Source organism: Balaenoptera borealis (assembly GCF_965194805.1).
Source record: "Balaenoptera borealis genome assembly, chromosome: 9".
Lineage (NCBI taxonomy): Eukaryota > Metazoa > Chordata > Mammalia > Artiodactyla > Balaenopteridae > Balaenoptera > Balaenoptera borealis.
Window position 1 is genome coordinate 54,416,461 of NC_138873.1, and position 17,003 is coordinate 54,433,463.

At 37.1% G+C, this 17,003-nt stretch overlaps 1 protein-coding gene across 1 annotated transcript in view; it reads right to left on the reverse strand.

Moving 5' to 3' along the window:
- Nucleotides 1–1,547: 1,547 nt before the first annotated feature.
- LIN28B (lin-28 homolog B) overlaps nt 1,548–17,003 on the reverse strand; it is a gene marked incomplete at its 5' end in the record, with an annotated part of 121,481 nt that continues 106,025 nt past the window's right edge. The window contains one exon of the mRNA XM_082405183.1: nt 1,548–6,479. Within this exon, the coding sequence (XP_082261309.1) occupies nt 6,113–6,479 (367 nt within the window). The 3' untranslated portion in view covers nt 1,548–6,112. The remainder of the gene's footprint in view (nt 6,480–17,003) is intronic.

Below are 17,003 nucleotides of genomic sequence, written 5' to 3' on the forward strand. Positions count from 1 at the left end.
CAAAAGAGCAAAATGAACCATGTCATTTGAGTGTAAGCAAAAATCCCAGGGTCAGAGTTGGTACTTTAAAGAATTTTTACAAACTGCAACAGGCATATAGCTCCAGATGCTAGGCAGCTCAGAAATTAACTAGAAATTGAGGTCCTTGACCTTGAGAAAAACAATTAACACCTTCAAGAAACTTTGATTAATTTTAGAAACAAAGTATACATACATATGTCCTAAAGTCAGGAAACTTTTTAAGTGGAAATACTGGGCTAAGAAACATGCCTGATATGCAGACTCAGAAACATTTATCACTTTCCAGGATACCGAAGACCACTTCGGAAAGTGTGTGTGTGTGTGTGTGTGTGTGTGTGTGTGTGTGTGTGTGAGAGAGAGAGAGAGAAAGAGAGAATGAGAAAGAGAGAAAGAAGGATTAGAAAGAGTAATATATGATGATTTCTACATTGAAGATGACAAAAATTATATTTGGATTTTATTTTTAAAAATCTATACATAATATATTGAAAAAAGGCCAGAAGAAAATTAATAATGAATGTTAATGGTTATTTATAGGTGATGGGATTATATGTGTTTAAAAGGTTGTCCATATTTGAAATTAATAAAATTTAATTAATAAAACTAAATTTAAACTTAGAATTAATAAAATGCAGGTGATGGGATCATGTACCATTTAAATTTTCTTTCAAGGTTCTCCATATTCTCTAAAGTACAGCACTACTTTTACAACAAAAGCTACTCTTTTAAATAGTAATTATCAATGAAAGTAAACATGGTTGAAATGCTTACATAATAAGCTTCTCATGAGCATTCACGATCGAGCCCTTCACATCACCCACTCACTGTTGCACAAGAAAGTGACTATACTTCACACTACTGAACTGTACACTTTAAAACTGGCTAACATGGTAAATGATGTTGTATGTTTGTTTGTTTGTTTTCATAGTAGACCACAAGGAAAAAAAAAGTGAATCATCCAGGTATAGAGCAGAAATGAAAATCGGTGTAATTGTGGGACTGGCCAATTTATAGAACTCAGCAGTTTTATCAAGTTAGTTGTATAGTTTACCAAGGCTGCATACAAAGTTTGGTAAATCTACATTCACAGTTTAGATATTTGGTACTGGTGCCGCCTGGCCTTGACTGTTCTTTTCAAATACCTGAAAATTCTTAGCGAAAAAATTGTAGGAAAATTCTAAAATGGTTTCTCCAAAAGGGTTTGAACACTTCTGTTTCGGGCTACTCTTCCTGACCCCACGAAGTATGTGTCCTGATTCACAAGCTTGCACCGTCCGTGCTGGCTGACGCAGAATGATTCCTAGTGATGACAGGACACACCTTTCCTTCCTCATTCAGACGGAATTTATTCACCATCTGTACTGTAATAAGTAAGTTTTATATTTATAATCACTGCTATCTGAGGATATGTTAAAACTATTTAATTTATGCTCATATTGGTAATAAATACTGCCCAAGTAGCCTTTTACGCATTCATTTAATTTAGCCATCACACAAATCACGAAAAATCTCCAAAACTCATCATAAATGCCAACGTTATATGTTTTATTTTTAATCAAGTAATTTCTTTAAACCTCAAAATATCCATAATTGACAGAATAAGACATTAGGCATGAGATGAGAATATAAAATCCACGGTCTGCAGAAAGGCAAACAGTACTTTTAGTCCGTCAGGATGACCGTACATGAGTGAAATACCATTCCGACCATCTAACTCCTTTTATGTCCTTTAAAAACATACAGTTCAAGTGTTTTTTATTTTCACTTGTAAACAACGTGAGCCAAAATGGACAATGAGGTCATCTAAATACTACACAGGATAATTTTAAAAACACTAGATAAAACACCATATTAAAGACATATAGAAATCAGTGTTCACTTTGGTCTCTATTACGGTTAAAGTTGTTAATACCAAGAAGCAACACACACTAATTAAAGCCAGCTGGTGGTGGGTGCCAGTGGTTGGTAGCTGTAATTCAGGAGGTAGTCAACACCATCATTTTCAAGCTGGTAACTCTCACACACGTGAAGCCACAGATGTATTAAATGTCCTAATAGTTTCTCACAGTACAGCACTTTACCATAACTTTGCAGCTTTGCTCCAAGTAGACAATTTAACAACGATTCAGAGGTCAACCTCTCACTCTAACTGAACAACTATGACACAGATCACACAACCACCACATCTGAAAGAGGCTGCTGACAGCAATGTAAGACAGAATTCGATGCTTTTAACAAGTTGTTCTTCCCTAAAACAAACAAACCTCATTAAGACAGCTGGAAAATTAAAGTCCGTGCAGCTGCACTTGTACATACTTCCCCAAATTTTATAACCAAAGGGGAAATACACATATATATTTTATGATAAACATTTCTTAGAGAAAACAGATAAATTAATTTAAATTAACTTTTTAAGACTTAATGAGATCTCCCATGTCCTGTATAATTCATCTTACAGTGAATGTTACAAAGTCTATTAACACTTATGGGCTTCTATTCACAAACTAAATACAACTAGCAGTAACTTGGGGCCACATTGGTGCAAAATAAAACTGGGCCAGAACATGAAAAAAATACCGGCAATAAAAAACACCCTATATTTATTTGTAGATGGACCAATGCTAATAACATGATGTTTCTTGATCTTTTCCCCTACATTGCACGCCAAACTTCCAAGTTATAAGCAGGTAAAAATCTTTCTAAATCTTTCAATTGTAAAAATACATCCAAAGGCTTCTAGTAAAGACTAGAAATGCAAGTATAAAACTGTTTCTACTATAATCTGCCATGTAGCAATGAATAGCTCGCAGGGCTAAGAGACCGGTAGTGCATCTTTCTAAGGAATTACATTTGTGTTGACATGGGGGGTGAGGTCAAGGAGCAACTAATTCACTGACCTCCTGCCCAACCCATTAGCAACTCCTGTAAACCGATGCTTCACACAGACCCTACCCCTCAGTAGCTAGAAATGGCATTGCACGTCCACTCTATGTTCACTCCTTGGCAGCCAGTGCTAGTTAATTATGTGCCTGGGCAATAATGCTGCAATACACTTGGCCTCAGGGCAGCACAGACACAAATGAAGGAGATTGGCATCTTTCTTTGATAACTTCTGCCCAGCACAAAAACACTTGTACAACCAACCTCTCTTCCCAACCTCTTCCTGCTACCGACTGACCTCTGGGCAAAGTAGCTATTTCCAAGATTGCTTGTGTGTTCTGTTTTGCTTCAGTGGAAGAGTCCCTATAAGTCTTTAAACAAAATACATGATAACTTGAAGGAAATGCTCGGAGACTTTGCTAACTAGATGAGATGCTTCATTATTCACAAGTGTTTGTCAGAAACATGCAGTTGTGAACTGCTATCTATACTATAGATAACAAGGTCTGTACCAGAGCATTATCAGCCATTGTAAGGCTGCAGCAGCATAAAGGTGTGCTATGCATCTACTATGAGGTAGCCTTTTGCTGTAAACAGAATAATATTTCACCCATGTAAATGGACACTGTGCTTATGTCAGTGATATTCACATATGCAAGGAGTTGAGGGAGTCTCCTTTAGAGTACTTTTCACATGAAATAAAAATAGGAGAACCGATATCTGATATTCAGAAATTTTGATCTATGTCAAACTCAGAGGTAGTTATTACTAACATCAGTACATAATACTTACATAAAGGTCTAAGTTATTTGGTTTGTTTTGAGTAAGCAGGACTGTAGACTATTCTGTAAAGAAACAAAAATATTATATGGTATGTTCCCTGAGCAAAGTTCTTTGTCCTGAGTGTGTTATGTAAGAGTGATAATATTCTTATATAAAAAATAAACCCCAACTTTTAATCATAAGATAGGTTTGGTATGTGCTTAGTTCAGTCTGGTGAGATGCTGAAAAATGATTTCAAGTTGCACCCATAAGATCCATAGTTATAACATGTTTCTTTCTGTGTGTCTTTTTCAAAACCATGAACTCAGCTCTGAACTTTTTATATGTAAACAGGGAATGTCCAATTCTCAAGTCCATAATTTCCTATTTCTAATAAGGTCAAGGAACTTTGGTTTGAATTTTCAAAGTGACTTACGTTTTGCATTTTTACTGTTAACCTGCTTATTATACCTGCTAAAAATTAAGCAATGCCACTTTGATTTGTCTACATAATTTAAATAAGCGTACGATCCTCACATAAGGCAAGGAAGTACTTCTCTATAGCTATTTATCACATTCAATATCGTCAAAGGTAAGCTTTGCATCACAGCACACTGATATTTCAGTATGTCCCATGGAGATTCTCACAAACACTGTCAACTCAAGCTGAGTTGGGAAGGGCTGGCGGCCCAGCCCGAGGCTCTCCTTCTGCGTGGCTTGCTTGCTGAAACGGCAGCACAACTGTACAACAAGCCTCCCTCGGCAGGACAAGTGGGGGAGGGAGCAGAAACTGTTCAGCAGAACGTGTCTCATTTGAATCATGCTATTTTCTGGTTTTGATTATCTGAGCTTACACCAACAGGCTCATACACAACTATATTTATTGCCAATGTTAAGCATCACCACTAATTGGTACCTTCTTGGAAAATGTTTCCAAAATTGATCCGTAACATCTAGAACCAGGATGACACCAGAATGAATGCTTTTCATGACTGAAACCTGAAGGGACCAATACTATGACTGGCCCCCAGCCAGTTTATTACTGTAACTGAGGACCAACCTGAGAAGCACCTCTGTCCCCATCACTGAATGTTCATCCTGAATCTCCCACATAGGTCCCTTCAGTAGCAGTCATGAGGGAATTCCCCTAAGATGAACTGTATGGTAATAAAATACTCCCAGCTCTCTGGTAGGAGAGGTCTGGGAACCTCCTGCCCCAGGCTCACCACTCTAGTCGCCCGCCATCAAACACGGTGCTTTTTAATATTATTCAAGGTCACACGTAATTGGGCAATTGTGAGCATCCACTTAAATTTTCATTCTCAACCCTGGCATTTTACTCACATCTGTGCTGTTTTGTTTGTTTGTTTTAGAAACAAGTTAGGTAACTCTCCAGGGGGAATAAAAACAGCCACCAAAAATATACACCAAACAACTGGAGTTTTCCTCCAAGGTCTTCAGTAGTAAACAAGGAGGCCTCCACTCGAAGCGATGGTTAGAAGGATTGACTTGGTCAAGGGAAGCTGCTGTTGCCACAGTCCCTCAAAAACCTCACAACAGGTAAAAGATTATAACGAGTATCAAAATACCATTGAAAACAATCAAGTCACTACCTTTATACATTGCCCTCCCCTTCATTTCTCTGAATAGGCATCTAATTTACAATAAAAACATATGAATTAAAAACACTGAAATATCGGCACAGAAATTACACATTCATTGTCTTTTCTGGAGTTATGTATCCCAGATTCAGAAAAGCTTATGGCAGTCAGAGGCATATGGAGTTAAGGTACTGCCTTCAAAGGGGGTGGGGTGGGGGACACACTCTACAGATATCAAGAAAAAGAGGCAATCCCAAATTCGGGAGAACTGATGTCTTAAAAACCTTTAGTACCATAGGATTGGCAGCGCTGAGATCTGAAGTATCCTTTGGTTCACACAAAAGGTAACAGTCATGTTTTGTTTTGTTTTTTTTTCCTAATGTAATATAAAGGGAATGGTATTTCAAGAAAAACTCTGCAAGGGTTATTTTCAAAACCACCTAAAATGCTTTACCTGGGTTTTCAATTCTTGGGGATGTCCAATTCTGCGAGGGAGGCTGTGTGCTTACATCTCTCTACACACATATATAAAGACAAACCCTCTTTATATATATGTCTACATTCTATAGAAAATCCTCCTACACACACACACAGACTCAGGCTCTCTCCCTCTCACACATGCACATACAGATACACAGAGCATCGCATCCTCTGAGTCACGTGACACACGACACCCTGCTCAAAGGTAATTTGCTTAAGAGTGATTTGTCTGTTTAAAAAAATTCACAGTTCCTCAACAGTAGTTAAAAATCCCAGGTCAGCTGCTGTTTGTGAAATACTGTTCCCCTGTACTTGCATGAGGTAGACTTCCCAACCGGGGAGAGAAAACGATACGTTAAGAAAAAGGGTTATGTCTTTTTCCTTTTTTGCACGGAAGGCCCCTTTTTGCTTTGATCTTCTGGTGCTGCAGGTGACTTTGTGGAGGAAGCTTCTGCAGGTGACCTGCCTGGCCACTCTGAGACCTCGGACCTCGCCTCCTGAGGAAACGGTGGTGACGGATAGCCGTGCCCCCCCCCCACCTCTCGAGGGAACGCGGTGCACGGCTGGGGCTCTGCTTCCTGTCTTCCCTGAGAACCGGCGGGCAGCTGCACCACAGTTTTGTGAGGGCAGTTCGCCACCATGTGCGTGATGCTCTGACAGCAATGGCACTTCTTTGGCTGAGGAGGTAGACTACATTCCTTAGCATGATGATCAAGGCCACCACAGTTGTAGCATCTGCAACAAGAAAAATGAAAAGACCTTAAGAAGGAGCGTGTCTCACAAAATAGGTCAGAAGTCGAAAATATACTAAAATACGCAGACCGTCAAAGAGATCAGCTTATTTTAATATGCCTTCTTAACAACAAACGTGTTGTATTAAACACAAAAGTCAATGAAAAACGAGAGTCCGAAGGCATGAAAGACTAATCACTTCCATATATAAATGACTGCTTTAGATTTGACAGTTAGTTTTTTTTTTTTTTCACACACACACACACTGTATTTTATTTTTACAAGAGATAAATCGACTGACACCAAGCATTGTACATGGATGACCACAACAAAAGCAACAATGATTGCAATTACGAAACATGAAACACACTCATACTATGTCATAGTATTGACAGTTAGGTTATTGTAAAGGAAATTTAGTCCACTAGAGGGCAGCCACGTTCAACAAAAAACAACCAGCTAGCTTGGAAAAGGCAGTTAAAAAACACAGCTGTCGACTAAAATGCAACACCAACTCAATCAGCAACTGGGAAAATTATAGACCAAATTAAATTTTATGAGTTTAACATTTCTTTGGGTGTTAATTATTTGGCTGTGGAAACCAGTTGAACTGGAAGAATTCTTTCCCATTGTAGAAATTAGTGCAGTGAAATTTGATAAATAAGAAACTCAGACATCTATGGTGAATGGTATTTGGGGAATTACCAAGTAATATTAGAACGAGATAGAAAGTGTCTGAATCAGAAGAATGCTCTAAAAGAAAGCTTCTTGATACTTAGATCAGATTAATAAAGGTTGATGCTAGTTCAGGGGTGGGAAAAACTTTCTTTTCTTTCTGTAAGAAGTTAGTTTTCCTTCAGGGTAAATTCTTCTAAATTGAAATAAATATAAATCCATCTTTAATTAATACCTGAATGCACACTGGGGGCACCGTTTGTACTATATGTTTGAAATTCTGACAGCTTCTAAAAGCTGAGAAATTATTTGGAAGATACATTGCTCAATTTCAGTCAGATTTTCTTTCTTCTAAAATTTTATATTAAAAACAATAAAACACCATCAACTGGAGAGAATAAAATTTTATATTTATAAAGGTTTTTAATCTACTTGTTGAATACAAAATTTGCTTACTGATTTGGCTCCAAATGAAATGTTTTAAGGGCTTTCTTTTTTTTAAATTAATTAATTTATTTATTTATTTTTGGCTGTGTTGGGTCTCCGTTTCTGTGCAAGGGCTTTCTCTAGTTGTGGCAAGCGGGGGCCACTCTTCATCGCGGTGCGCGGGCCTCTCACTATAGCGGCCTCTCTGTTGCGGAGCACAGGCTCCAGATGCGCAGGCTCACCAGTTGTGGCTCACGGGCCTAGTTGCTCCACGGCATGTGGGATCTTCCCAGACCAGGGCTCGAACCCGTGTGCCCTGCATTAGCAGGCAGATGCTCAACCACTGTGCCACCAGGGAAGCCCCTAAGGGCTTTCTATTTTAAATTTATTTTCCAAATACATTTATGACTCCATAATTCTCATGAAATTTACACAATAGGTCACGTTTTTAAAAAATGATAGCAAAATAGGTGGTAACTGTGAGAATCAGCTTAAGATCATAATGACAAAATAGTTAATTATACTTAATTAGATTTGTGTGTGTGCATGTGTGAGAGACTAGCAAGCTTAATAACTTATATTACCATATACTTCCAAGACAAGCTACTATTAACCTACTGGGAAGTATATGTAGGATACTTATGGTTATGTATTTTATCTTCTGAGATAAGTTACAGAGTGAATTTATTTTTACTTGGCAAAAACTAGGATAACTACAGCCTGCTTCTCCAGTTATCAATATTACCTTGCAAATTTCAGAATAATGGATTCACAAGATGGACTTTTATTCTTTGCAGTAATTAACAAGTATTTATGTCAGGAAAAAAGAAAGCATCATATTTTCAAAAGTTAACGGGAAAAACTAAGAAATCATTTTTTATGATTATTTACTGTGTAATTACATACCTTAATAAGTTAATGAAACTATTACAATGCAGATTCAATGTTTTTTTTAGCCATGTGTTCTAAGAGATAATTCAAAATTAAAGAATAAAAATTACTAATGCTTGAAATTCAGGTCCCCAAAATACACTCAAAAATGGCATCTTTGAGAAGTATAAGCATATTACTTATAATAATGTTTTTCCACATAGTTCTCTTCTATAATGGAAAAGTGAATTCTTAAACTAAATTTGCCCATCTATAAAACAGCTTCTTTTGAATTAAATTCACTTCCTTGAGGATAACATCCACTCAGGAGCTCATTTTTGAAGAGAGAGAAAATAGGTTAAAGGACTGAGTAATAGAGCCGCTCTCCCACTGACACATCAATTTCATCAGTCACTGTGGTATGTGCACTGCTATCCAATTCAGGGAACCATTTGCCCACTCATTTACCAAGGGGCTGATGTCAGAATTCCATTTTTTCAAATGGGGTCTTCCATCATATTCTGTATGTGCATTTACCATTACATTTGGGTTTTAAAAGTTACTTCTAAGGATACTACGGAATTTTGGCTTCCTTGCATTTTGATCTGCATAATTAATTCACTCTCTTAGCTTTTCAGATTCATGCTATCATTAGGCCAGACTGCCTTCCACACTGAAAAGATTTGCATTCAGTATATTTGTGCTTTGCCTTAAAGGGGAGGAATGATATGTATTCTCCTCTTCTATTTAAACATTCAATGCCAATCACACTTACTAGAAGTGCAGGTCACACCCCATTATGAAACTCCTTCCTTCCCAAGGGACCGACAGGAAAATGGAACAGCTCACAAATAATATCACACCACATTCTCCATACAAAGCTCTGAACGGTACTAGGCTCCTTTGTTCACTCTCCACACCTCTCCAAATCAGCTTGCTTTTGTTAATTTGCATGAATTTTATGTTGTGACACGAGCATTAAAACAGGTCCCAGAAGGGATCAAATAAAATGAGAGGTGACACTACATAACGAGAGAAAGTCAGCTTTGCTTGTCTAAAAGTGTAACAGAAAAAAAATATAACGTAGGCGCTTCTAAGTATTTTAAAGTGTTAACTTAATAAGAATATATATGGAAACTTAGATCCATATTCTGGGGGGTTAGAGGGAGGCATTAAGGATAAGGATACAGTGATCTATACACTTCTAAAGAGGAAGGGAATGTTGAAAGAATAGTAAGTAAAGCAGTATCAGTGAGAGAGAACAGAGTGGGAAAAGTGCAAGTGATGCAGCAGGAAGGAGGGATGAATATAGAAAGGAGTATAATAAAATCCCTGGAAAAGAGAGATGAGAGAAAGGATCAGTGAAGTTTCAAATGGGAGGCCAGAGGGGTAAAGAAGAGTCACAGATCGGAAAGACTTTCAGAAACTAATCTGGAGAAACGATAACCAACTCCTTGAAGAGATTATCGTTGTTAACTCCGATACAGTCCAACTAAAATCCAGAAATGACACTAATGACATTCATCAAGGCTACAGTTTTCGATTTTACTCTGTCTGAACACTTGTTATCTAATTCAATTGTGTGTCAATCAGCCCAAGACCTGGGAGTGCTGGATCCCAGTCTGAACATGGGAGGGAGGGGGATGGGCAGAAATGCCATCACAGACCCCAAGAGAGCAGGAGAGCAAAGGATCCAGAGTGGTGGAAGCAATATGCCCACCCTGTACCTCCTGAGGGTAAGAGAGACAGAGTCTTAGGCCAACCTTCCAGAAGGCCTCATTTTATTCTGAAAGCTTCCAAACAACCTAAATTCACAACTGGGTATATAGCTTATTCACTCCATAGGATCTGCCCCAAAATACCAAGAGGACAGTTGGAAAATGTTGATGAACCACAGAGCTAGAAACAGTAACAGTGCACACATTTTCTGACCTCTATCAAAGCAACCTATTCTTTATGCAAATTTGTTTCTTTTATTATTCTTATATCCAAACTCCTAAGACTGTAAGCCAATTAAACAATAAAAACATTTTACTAATGTTAACTTTTATATATTTTTCCTAAGTACAATGGTAAAAATATTGAGTTTTCAAAAACATTGGTTAGTGGTGATTTATGTTTATTAAAAAGGGTTCTTATGGAACAAATACATATTTAACACCAGAAAAAATTTTTTTAACACCAGAAAATCTTTCATGTTTATCTTTTGAAATACAAAAGCCAGTATCCCCCCTCAATTACCTTAACTCATGCTAAAAATAAAATAATCTATCCACAGCAGGGCTGAACATACTGTTAACAGAATTAAAATGATAATAATAGGAATAATACTGAGGTTCAATTTATTAAGAGTTTACCATATTCCAGACATTGTGCAAAAGGGTTTTTTTTTAAAATTTATTTATTTTTATTTTTTGGCTGCGTTGGGTCTTTGTTGTGGCACGTGGGATCTTCGTTGCGGTGTGTGGGTTTTCTCTCTCTTGTTGAGGCACGCGAGCTCTGTAGTTGTGGTGCGTGGACTTAGTTGCCCCACGGCATGTGGGATCTTAGTTCCCTGACCCAGGGATCGTCCGCTGCATTGGAAGGAGGGTTCTTTAGCAATGGACCACCAGGGAAGTGCCTAAAGGTTTTTAATATGTAATATAAAATTGACTCCTCCCCCAAATCCTATGAAGTAGGTACTAAATATCAACATTGTGTTGATGAGAAAATTAAGACTCAAGAGAGTATACAGAGAAGGAAATTTGAATTGAAAATAATAAATTTCACTTGCATTTTCATTATATAAAAACATTATACCCAACGATACTGACGTAAATTTTATTATGTAAAAGTCTAAAAACATAACGGTCCTGAATTTAAAACACCAACAAACACACAGATTTGAAGTAGATTTTTCTTGAGACTTGGGTTACTGTTCTGTCACTATGGTGTGGGGAAGTGAGCTTCTCTCTTTGAGCTGTTCCATCTAAAGGCTGTAACTAGTCCGTCAGACTTTTCACTGCCAAAGCCCAGTTTTTTTCGCCTACCCCTCTTGTACTTTCTATGTTGAAAGTTTTTGTCTTAAAAAAAAAAAAAAAAAAATCAGTAAGTAATTTTTCCATGTTCCTTAATCATATGTTTCAGACCATAAATTGGAACTTCAGGTTGATATGCTATAATCAGAGCTATCAAACTGACTCAATGAAATTCCAGCCAAAATAAAGAAAATAAATTCCAGCCATTGTGGTTATTAGCCCATGAAGCCACACTGTGATGTGAACAATTTATTGAGGCCTTGAAATAAATACTGCAGTGAGATTCTATTGGCTGGAGCAAATGTAAATTGCTCTTGGAGGGAAATTTGACAGCACATTTCAAAATATTAATATGCATACTCTCTGAGCCAGCAACTCTAACGCTAGGAATTTGCCCTACAGGAATATTCATTGATAAGCATAATGATTTGGGTACTAAAATATTAACTAGAGTATTGTCCATATTGGTAAAAAATAGAAAAATTAAATGGTAATAATACCACCAACAATAATAAATACTTATAGTCAAAACCAGGTAGTCTGGCTACAGAGTTTTTGCTCTTTACCATTGAGCTACAAATATGTGAAAATGAAAAAGGAACTTAAAGCCCACATATACTGAGAAACACTCTACAGATATTGAAAGGAATGAAGTAAAAGAATATTTTTTAAAATGAAGTAGATCTATATGTATTGACATGGAAAGATCTCCAAGCCAAATTAAGTGAAAAAAGCAAACCACAGAATAATAAACAAAAGATGGTGTAATCTCATTTATGTTTCAAAAACACTATATATGATTATAAGTAAATATGCATTTTTAAATGCATGGAAAACCACTGGAAGGAAAAACAGTACATTAACAGTGGTTACGTATGGAGAGAATACAGGTAAAGGTGAAGGTGAACTTTCATTTTTACTCCATAAATTCTTGTATAGTTTCTTTTTTAAATAACCAGAAAATTTATAGATTATTTATGTAATTGAAAAAGGAAAAAGAGCAATTATAAAGCTGCATTTCCATTTTATAATTTGACCTTCATTATTATTGTTAGTCATCTAACAGTTAACCTGTACAACATCAGCAATTCTAGAATCATCTTGGAAGCTTTTTAAAAAATACTTATGCCTGGGCCCTACTCTAGACCTTTAAATCAGAATCTTTGAGGGCAGACCTCCAGGCATCAGTACTTTTTAAAAAGCTTCCCAGATGATAGTGAGCAGCTACTTGAGAACCACAGCTGTCTACAAACCTGAGTTTACCACCGACAACCTTAACCAAGAGCGAGCACTCTGTAATCCCAACCACAAGGAATGTGGTTCAAAACAGAATACTGAATACTCCCCAAACACTGTTTCAACAGTTCACTGATGCCTTGAAAGGAAGGAGGAAGGAAAGAAGAAGGAAGGAAGGAAGGGAGGGAGGGAGGGAGGAAAAAGGTGTGTATAGATCTTGTTTCTTTACTGCAAACTAAAAATGATTCCCTGAAACTTCTAGCTGTAACAGCACAAAAGCCCACAACTTTTTACCATCACCGATTCCTGCTTATTTTGGAAGGAAAACATTGCAAAAATCTACTGAGTTTAGCTTCACAAGTAGTTTCTCTGTTTCTGAGGTTATTACTCAGTTCTTAGTTCATCAATCAAGGATGGGTTCAATGGGGAGGCACCCATGCCATCAAAACGGGTGATAATTTACAGCTCTTGAATCAATTGCTCCATTCTCTAAACTTCACCATCATTACCAATTAACATTTATTGATTTCCCATAATAACTCTTTTAATTCTCCATCTTCTGTTGCCTCCATCTACAGTAATTCTCAAAACCATATAAACTTATTTCCTATAGAGATACTCCTGCAAACATTTCTAATGGCCGAATTCTTTTGGCTACTATATACAAATGAATATAAACATAATAAAAAGATCTCTGCTTTTTATAAAATCTGTTAGTCATGGAATTTTTAAAACCTCTAATATTTAAACTACATTTCACCTAAAACAGTACCGTTGATAAAGTTACTACTGCCCACTCTGTTTTTTAAACTAAGAGAAAAATAAAGTGCATAATGGATGGTTTTAAATCTGCTTATTAGTTAGACCACCCTAAGGATTGGTTTTCAATATTATTTTTAAAAAGCAAAATTTAGTCAGTATAACTGTCATTCAGTTCTTTCTGGTGAATAAATGCTAGATGTTTGGATGGCTCTCTATGGCCTAGTGTTAGTCATAGTAAGCAAGGGTCAGTCTGATGTGGATGGAACTAATGTGAACTCAGAACTCTAAGCTGCTGGCAGAGGAAATGAATACTCTGTGCCTCCTCCAAACCTCAGTGCTCAGACCATTTACTAAACTGATATGGGGTTTGCACTGAGTTCAAAGGGTATTTTTTACTTACCAACTACTAACCTCTTTTACCATCCGGTTCTATGATGTGCAATTACCTAGATACCTTGCCTATCAGTGGGGATTCAACTGCTTATAATACCCATGCAATCATTTTCATAAACTCAAATGAAAAACAGAAAAAAAAAAAAACCACTTAAGAATATCTACAATGAGTACAACTTTGTACTAGATACTAATAAAATGTATGTGCATAGTTGGCTGGATGGTAATATATACATACATATGTGTATATATATGTATATAAAATCTTGTTTGATGTCTTTGCCTGACTGCTTTTTGGATTGTCTTATGTTTATTAGTTTTTGGACACTCTCTATGATTAATGCCACGGTCTGTCGTCTGTATCATAACACCAGCTAAAAATGCCCCACAGTATCTTGACAACCAGCTAAAATATAGTAATAGTTCTATTCACAAACCTTTCATCATCTTATAAAAACAAGAAGATAAGATGGAAAAATGTGGGGGACAGATGTGATGAATGGTGGTGCAGGGTCAAGAGAAGTAGGGATGGAACATATAACAGTTTTTAAAGAGTAGAGGACATGAAAGGGAGAGAAATCACTGGAGGAACTGGGGAAAAGGGAGCCTTTTTCATGTAAGGGCCCTTCTACCACACGGAAGGCATCAGGCATTTTTGTATTTCATTCCATTATGTTTAAAAATAGAGTCAGAAAGTAAATTGGGAGATGCCAGGGGCCTGAGAGTCGGGGGTGGGGAGGGGAATGGGGAGTTAGTGTTTAAAAGGGATAAAGTTTCAGTTTAGGAAGGTGAAACATTTGGGAGATGGATGATGGTGAGAGTTGCACAACAATGTGAATGTACTTAGTGCCACTGAACTGTATAGTTAAATATGGTTAGAAAAATATGTTTCATATTATGTGACTTTTACCACAATAAAAAAACATTAAAAAAATTACTTGTAGGTTATTCGGCAATTCCACGGAACAATAATCGTTTGTTGAGAATTTGCTACTCTGTACCACAACTTGAGAAGGAGTATAATAATGAATTCTAGGTTATAAATTAAATCTGTATTTGAAATAGAAATGTTATCTCTCTTTTAGGTGACAAACGACATCCCACACAGGTAATCCCTTCTGGCTAATGGAAAAGATGAAAAAACAAGGAGAAAGACGGACTCAAATACAGATAACTTAATGCTTTCCAATTTCTTGGGAGTAAAAGCAGTTTGTTATAAAATAGGACCCAATCTTACATGCAGTGGGCACTCTGCCAGCACGGCTTGCATGATCCCAACACAGCTAGGGAGGAGTGTCCAGTTCAGGACAACACACACACACACACACACACACAAGCCACATGTATTTTTGAAATGGCAGTGTTACAACTATCCAAACTGCTGGTTTAAATTCATTCTTGCTGGAACCAAGGTCAATTTATCTACCATATTTGATCACATTGACCTTTAAGGTATAGTGTTTTTAGAAGGTTAGTGCAGGTATTAAATATGAAGGAAAGACATTCAAAATTTAACTTATCTTGAGATGGTTGAAATTAGGTATTTACTTAGATGGAAGAATCAGATTATAATAATCTGATTACAGCAATCTGGAAATGTTAGTTCATTTATCTGTCACAGCAGCCTGGCTGAAAACGTAAAACCCCAGGGCTGCTTGGTTTCCACCACACCATTTCACATTCACCAGTGTCACAGGTGTGACATCTGCTGTAAATAAGCACTGGTTTGGCCTGAAGAAGGACAACTCACTCCACTACTGCTTTTGTGTCAACTTTTATAAATGTTTTTTCTTGCTCATCACATGATTTCTTTTAGGCTCTGGCTCAGGAAACCAGCCTTATTTTTATGGTTGACATTATTTCACAAATCATTCTAAAGTGATCTTTCTCTTTATGTTGTACATTGAATTTTTTCATTATTAAACATTTGGTCAGAGGCACAAGAAATTTTAAAAGGCAAATTTCATTATGATTACTTGATAGGTGAAACAGTAATTTGCAATCTAGAGAAGCAGATGTAAACATCAAAATAATATATGAGAAAATTTAAACACATAGTAAAAATACTTAAGGGTTAAAAAACCTTAGGTATTCAAATGACGACTGCAAAATTAAAAAGTGACTCGCTCATATTTTGTTACACACACCTCCTCCATTAAAGCATAGAAGGAAGAGACAGCATGAGAAATTTCAAAGGAAAGAATGATGTATAGAGGTCAAGAATCAATTTTAGTGGCATGACTGATGAACTGCACAGAGGAAGGTTAGATAACAGTTCCAGATTTATGCTGGTTATTTGCAAGCTGGAAGCAAAAAGAGGGCTGGATTAAAAGATGCAATCCTGGGGCTTCCCTGGTGGCGCAGTGGTTAAGAATCTGCCTCCCAATGCAGGGGACATGGGTTAGAGCCCTGGTCTGGGAAGATCCCACATGCTCCGGGGCTACTAAGCCCGTGCACCACAACTACTGAGCCTGTGCTCTAGAGCCCGCGAGACACAACTACTGAGCCCTCGTGCCACAACTACTGAAGCTCACACTCCTAGAGCCCGTGCTCTGCAACAAGAGAAGCCACCGCAATGAGAAGCCCGCGCACCGCAACGAAAAGAAGCCCCCACTCGCTGCAACTAGAGAAAGCCTGTGTGCAGCAACGTAGACCCAATGCAGCCAAAAATAAATAAATAAAATAAATTTAAAAAAAAGAGATACAATCCTAGTTTTAGCCAAATGAGTTATTGTTGTTGTTGGTATTTAGCCAAATTGGTTATTTAAAGCTTTGACGTTACCATGGCTTAATTACCTCTGATGCCAGTAATAATGCTGGTAGCATTTGAGTTTCTATGAAGATAGTGTTAAAACAACTCCCTATTGTTGTATTAGTGAATTAATATTTTTACTATTAACACTGAATTGTTGCTATATTCCTGAATTAAGAAGAACTATGTGTAAACTTTCCACTTTGACAATGTTTATATGAGTAGCATTAAAATATATTTATAGAGGACCTGTCGTCCTAGAGCACATTGCTTGGTGTGATCTACCCAAAACGTACCCTCAGGATTAATTCATGTGCAAGATGCAAAAGAAGACTGTGCCAAACCATCCTTATCCCTACAGCTACTCAGGAATCAGAAGGAGTTAAAACTATTCTG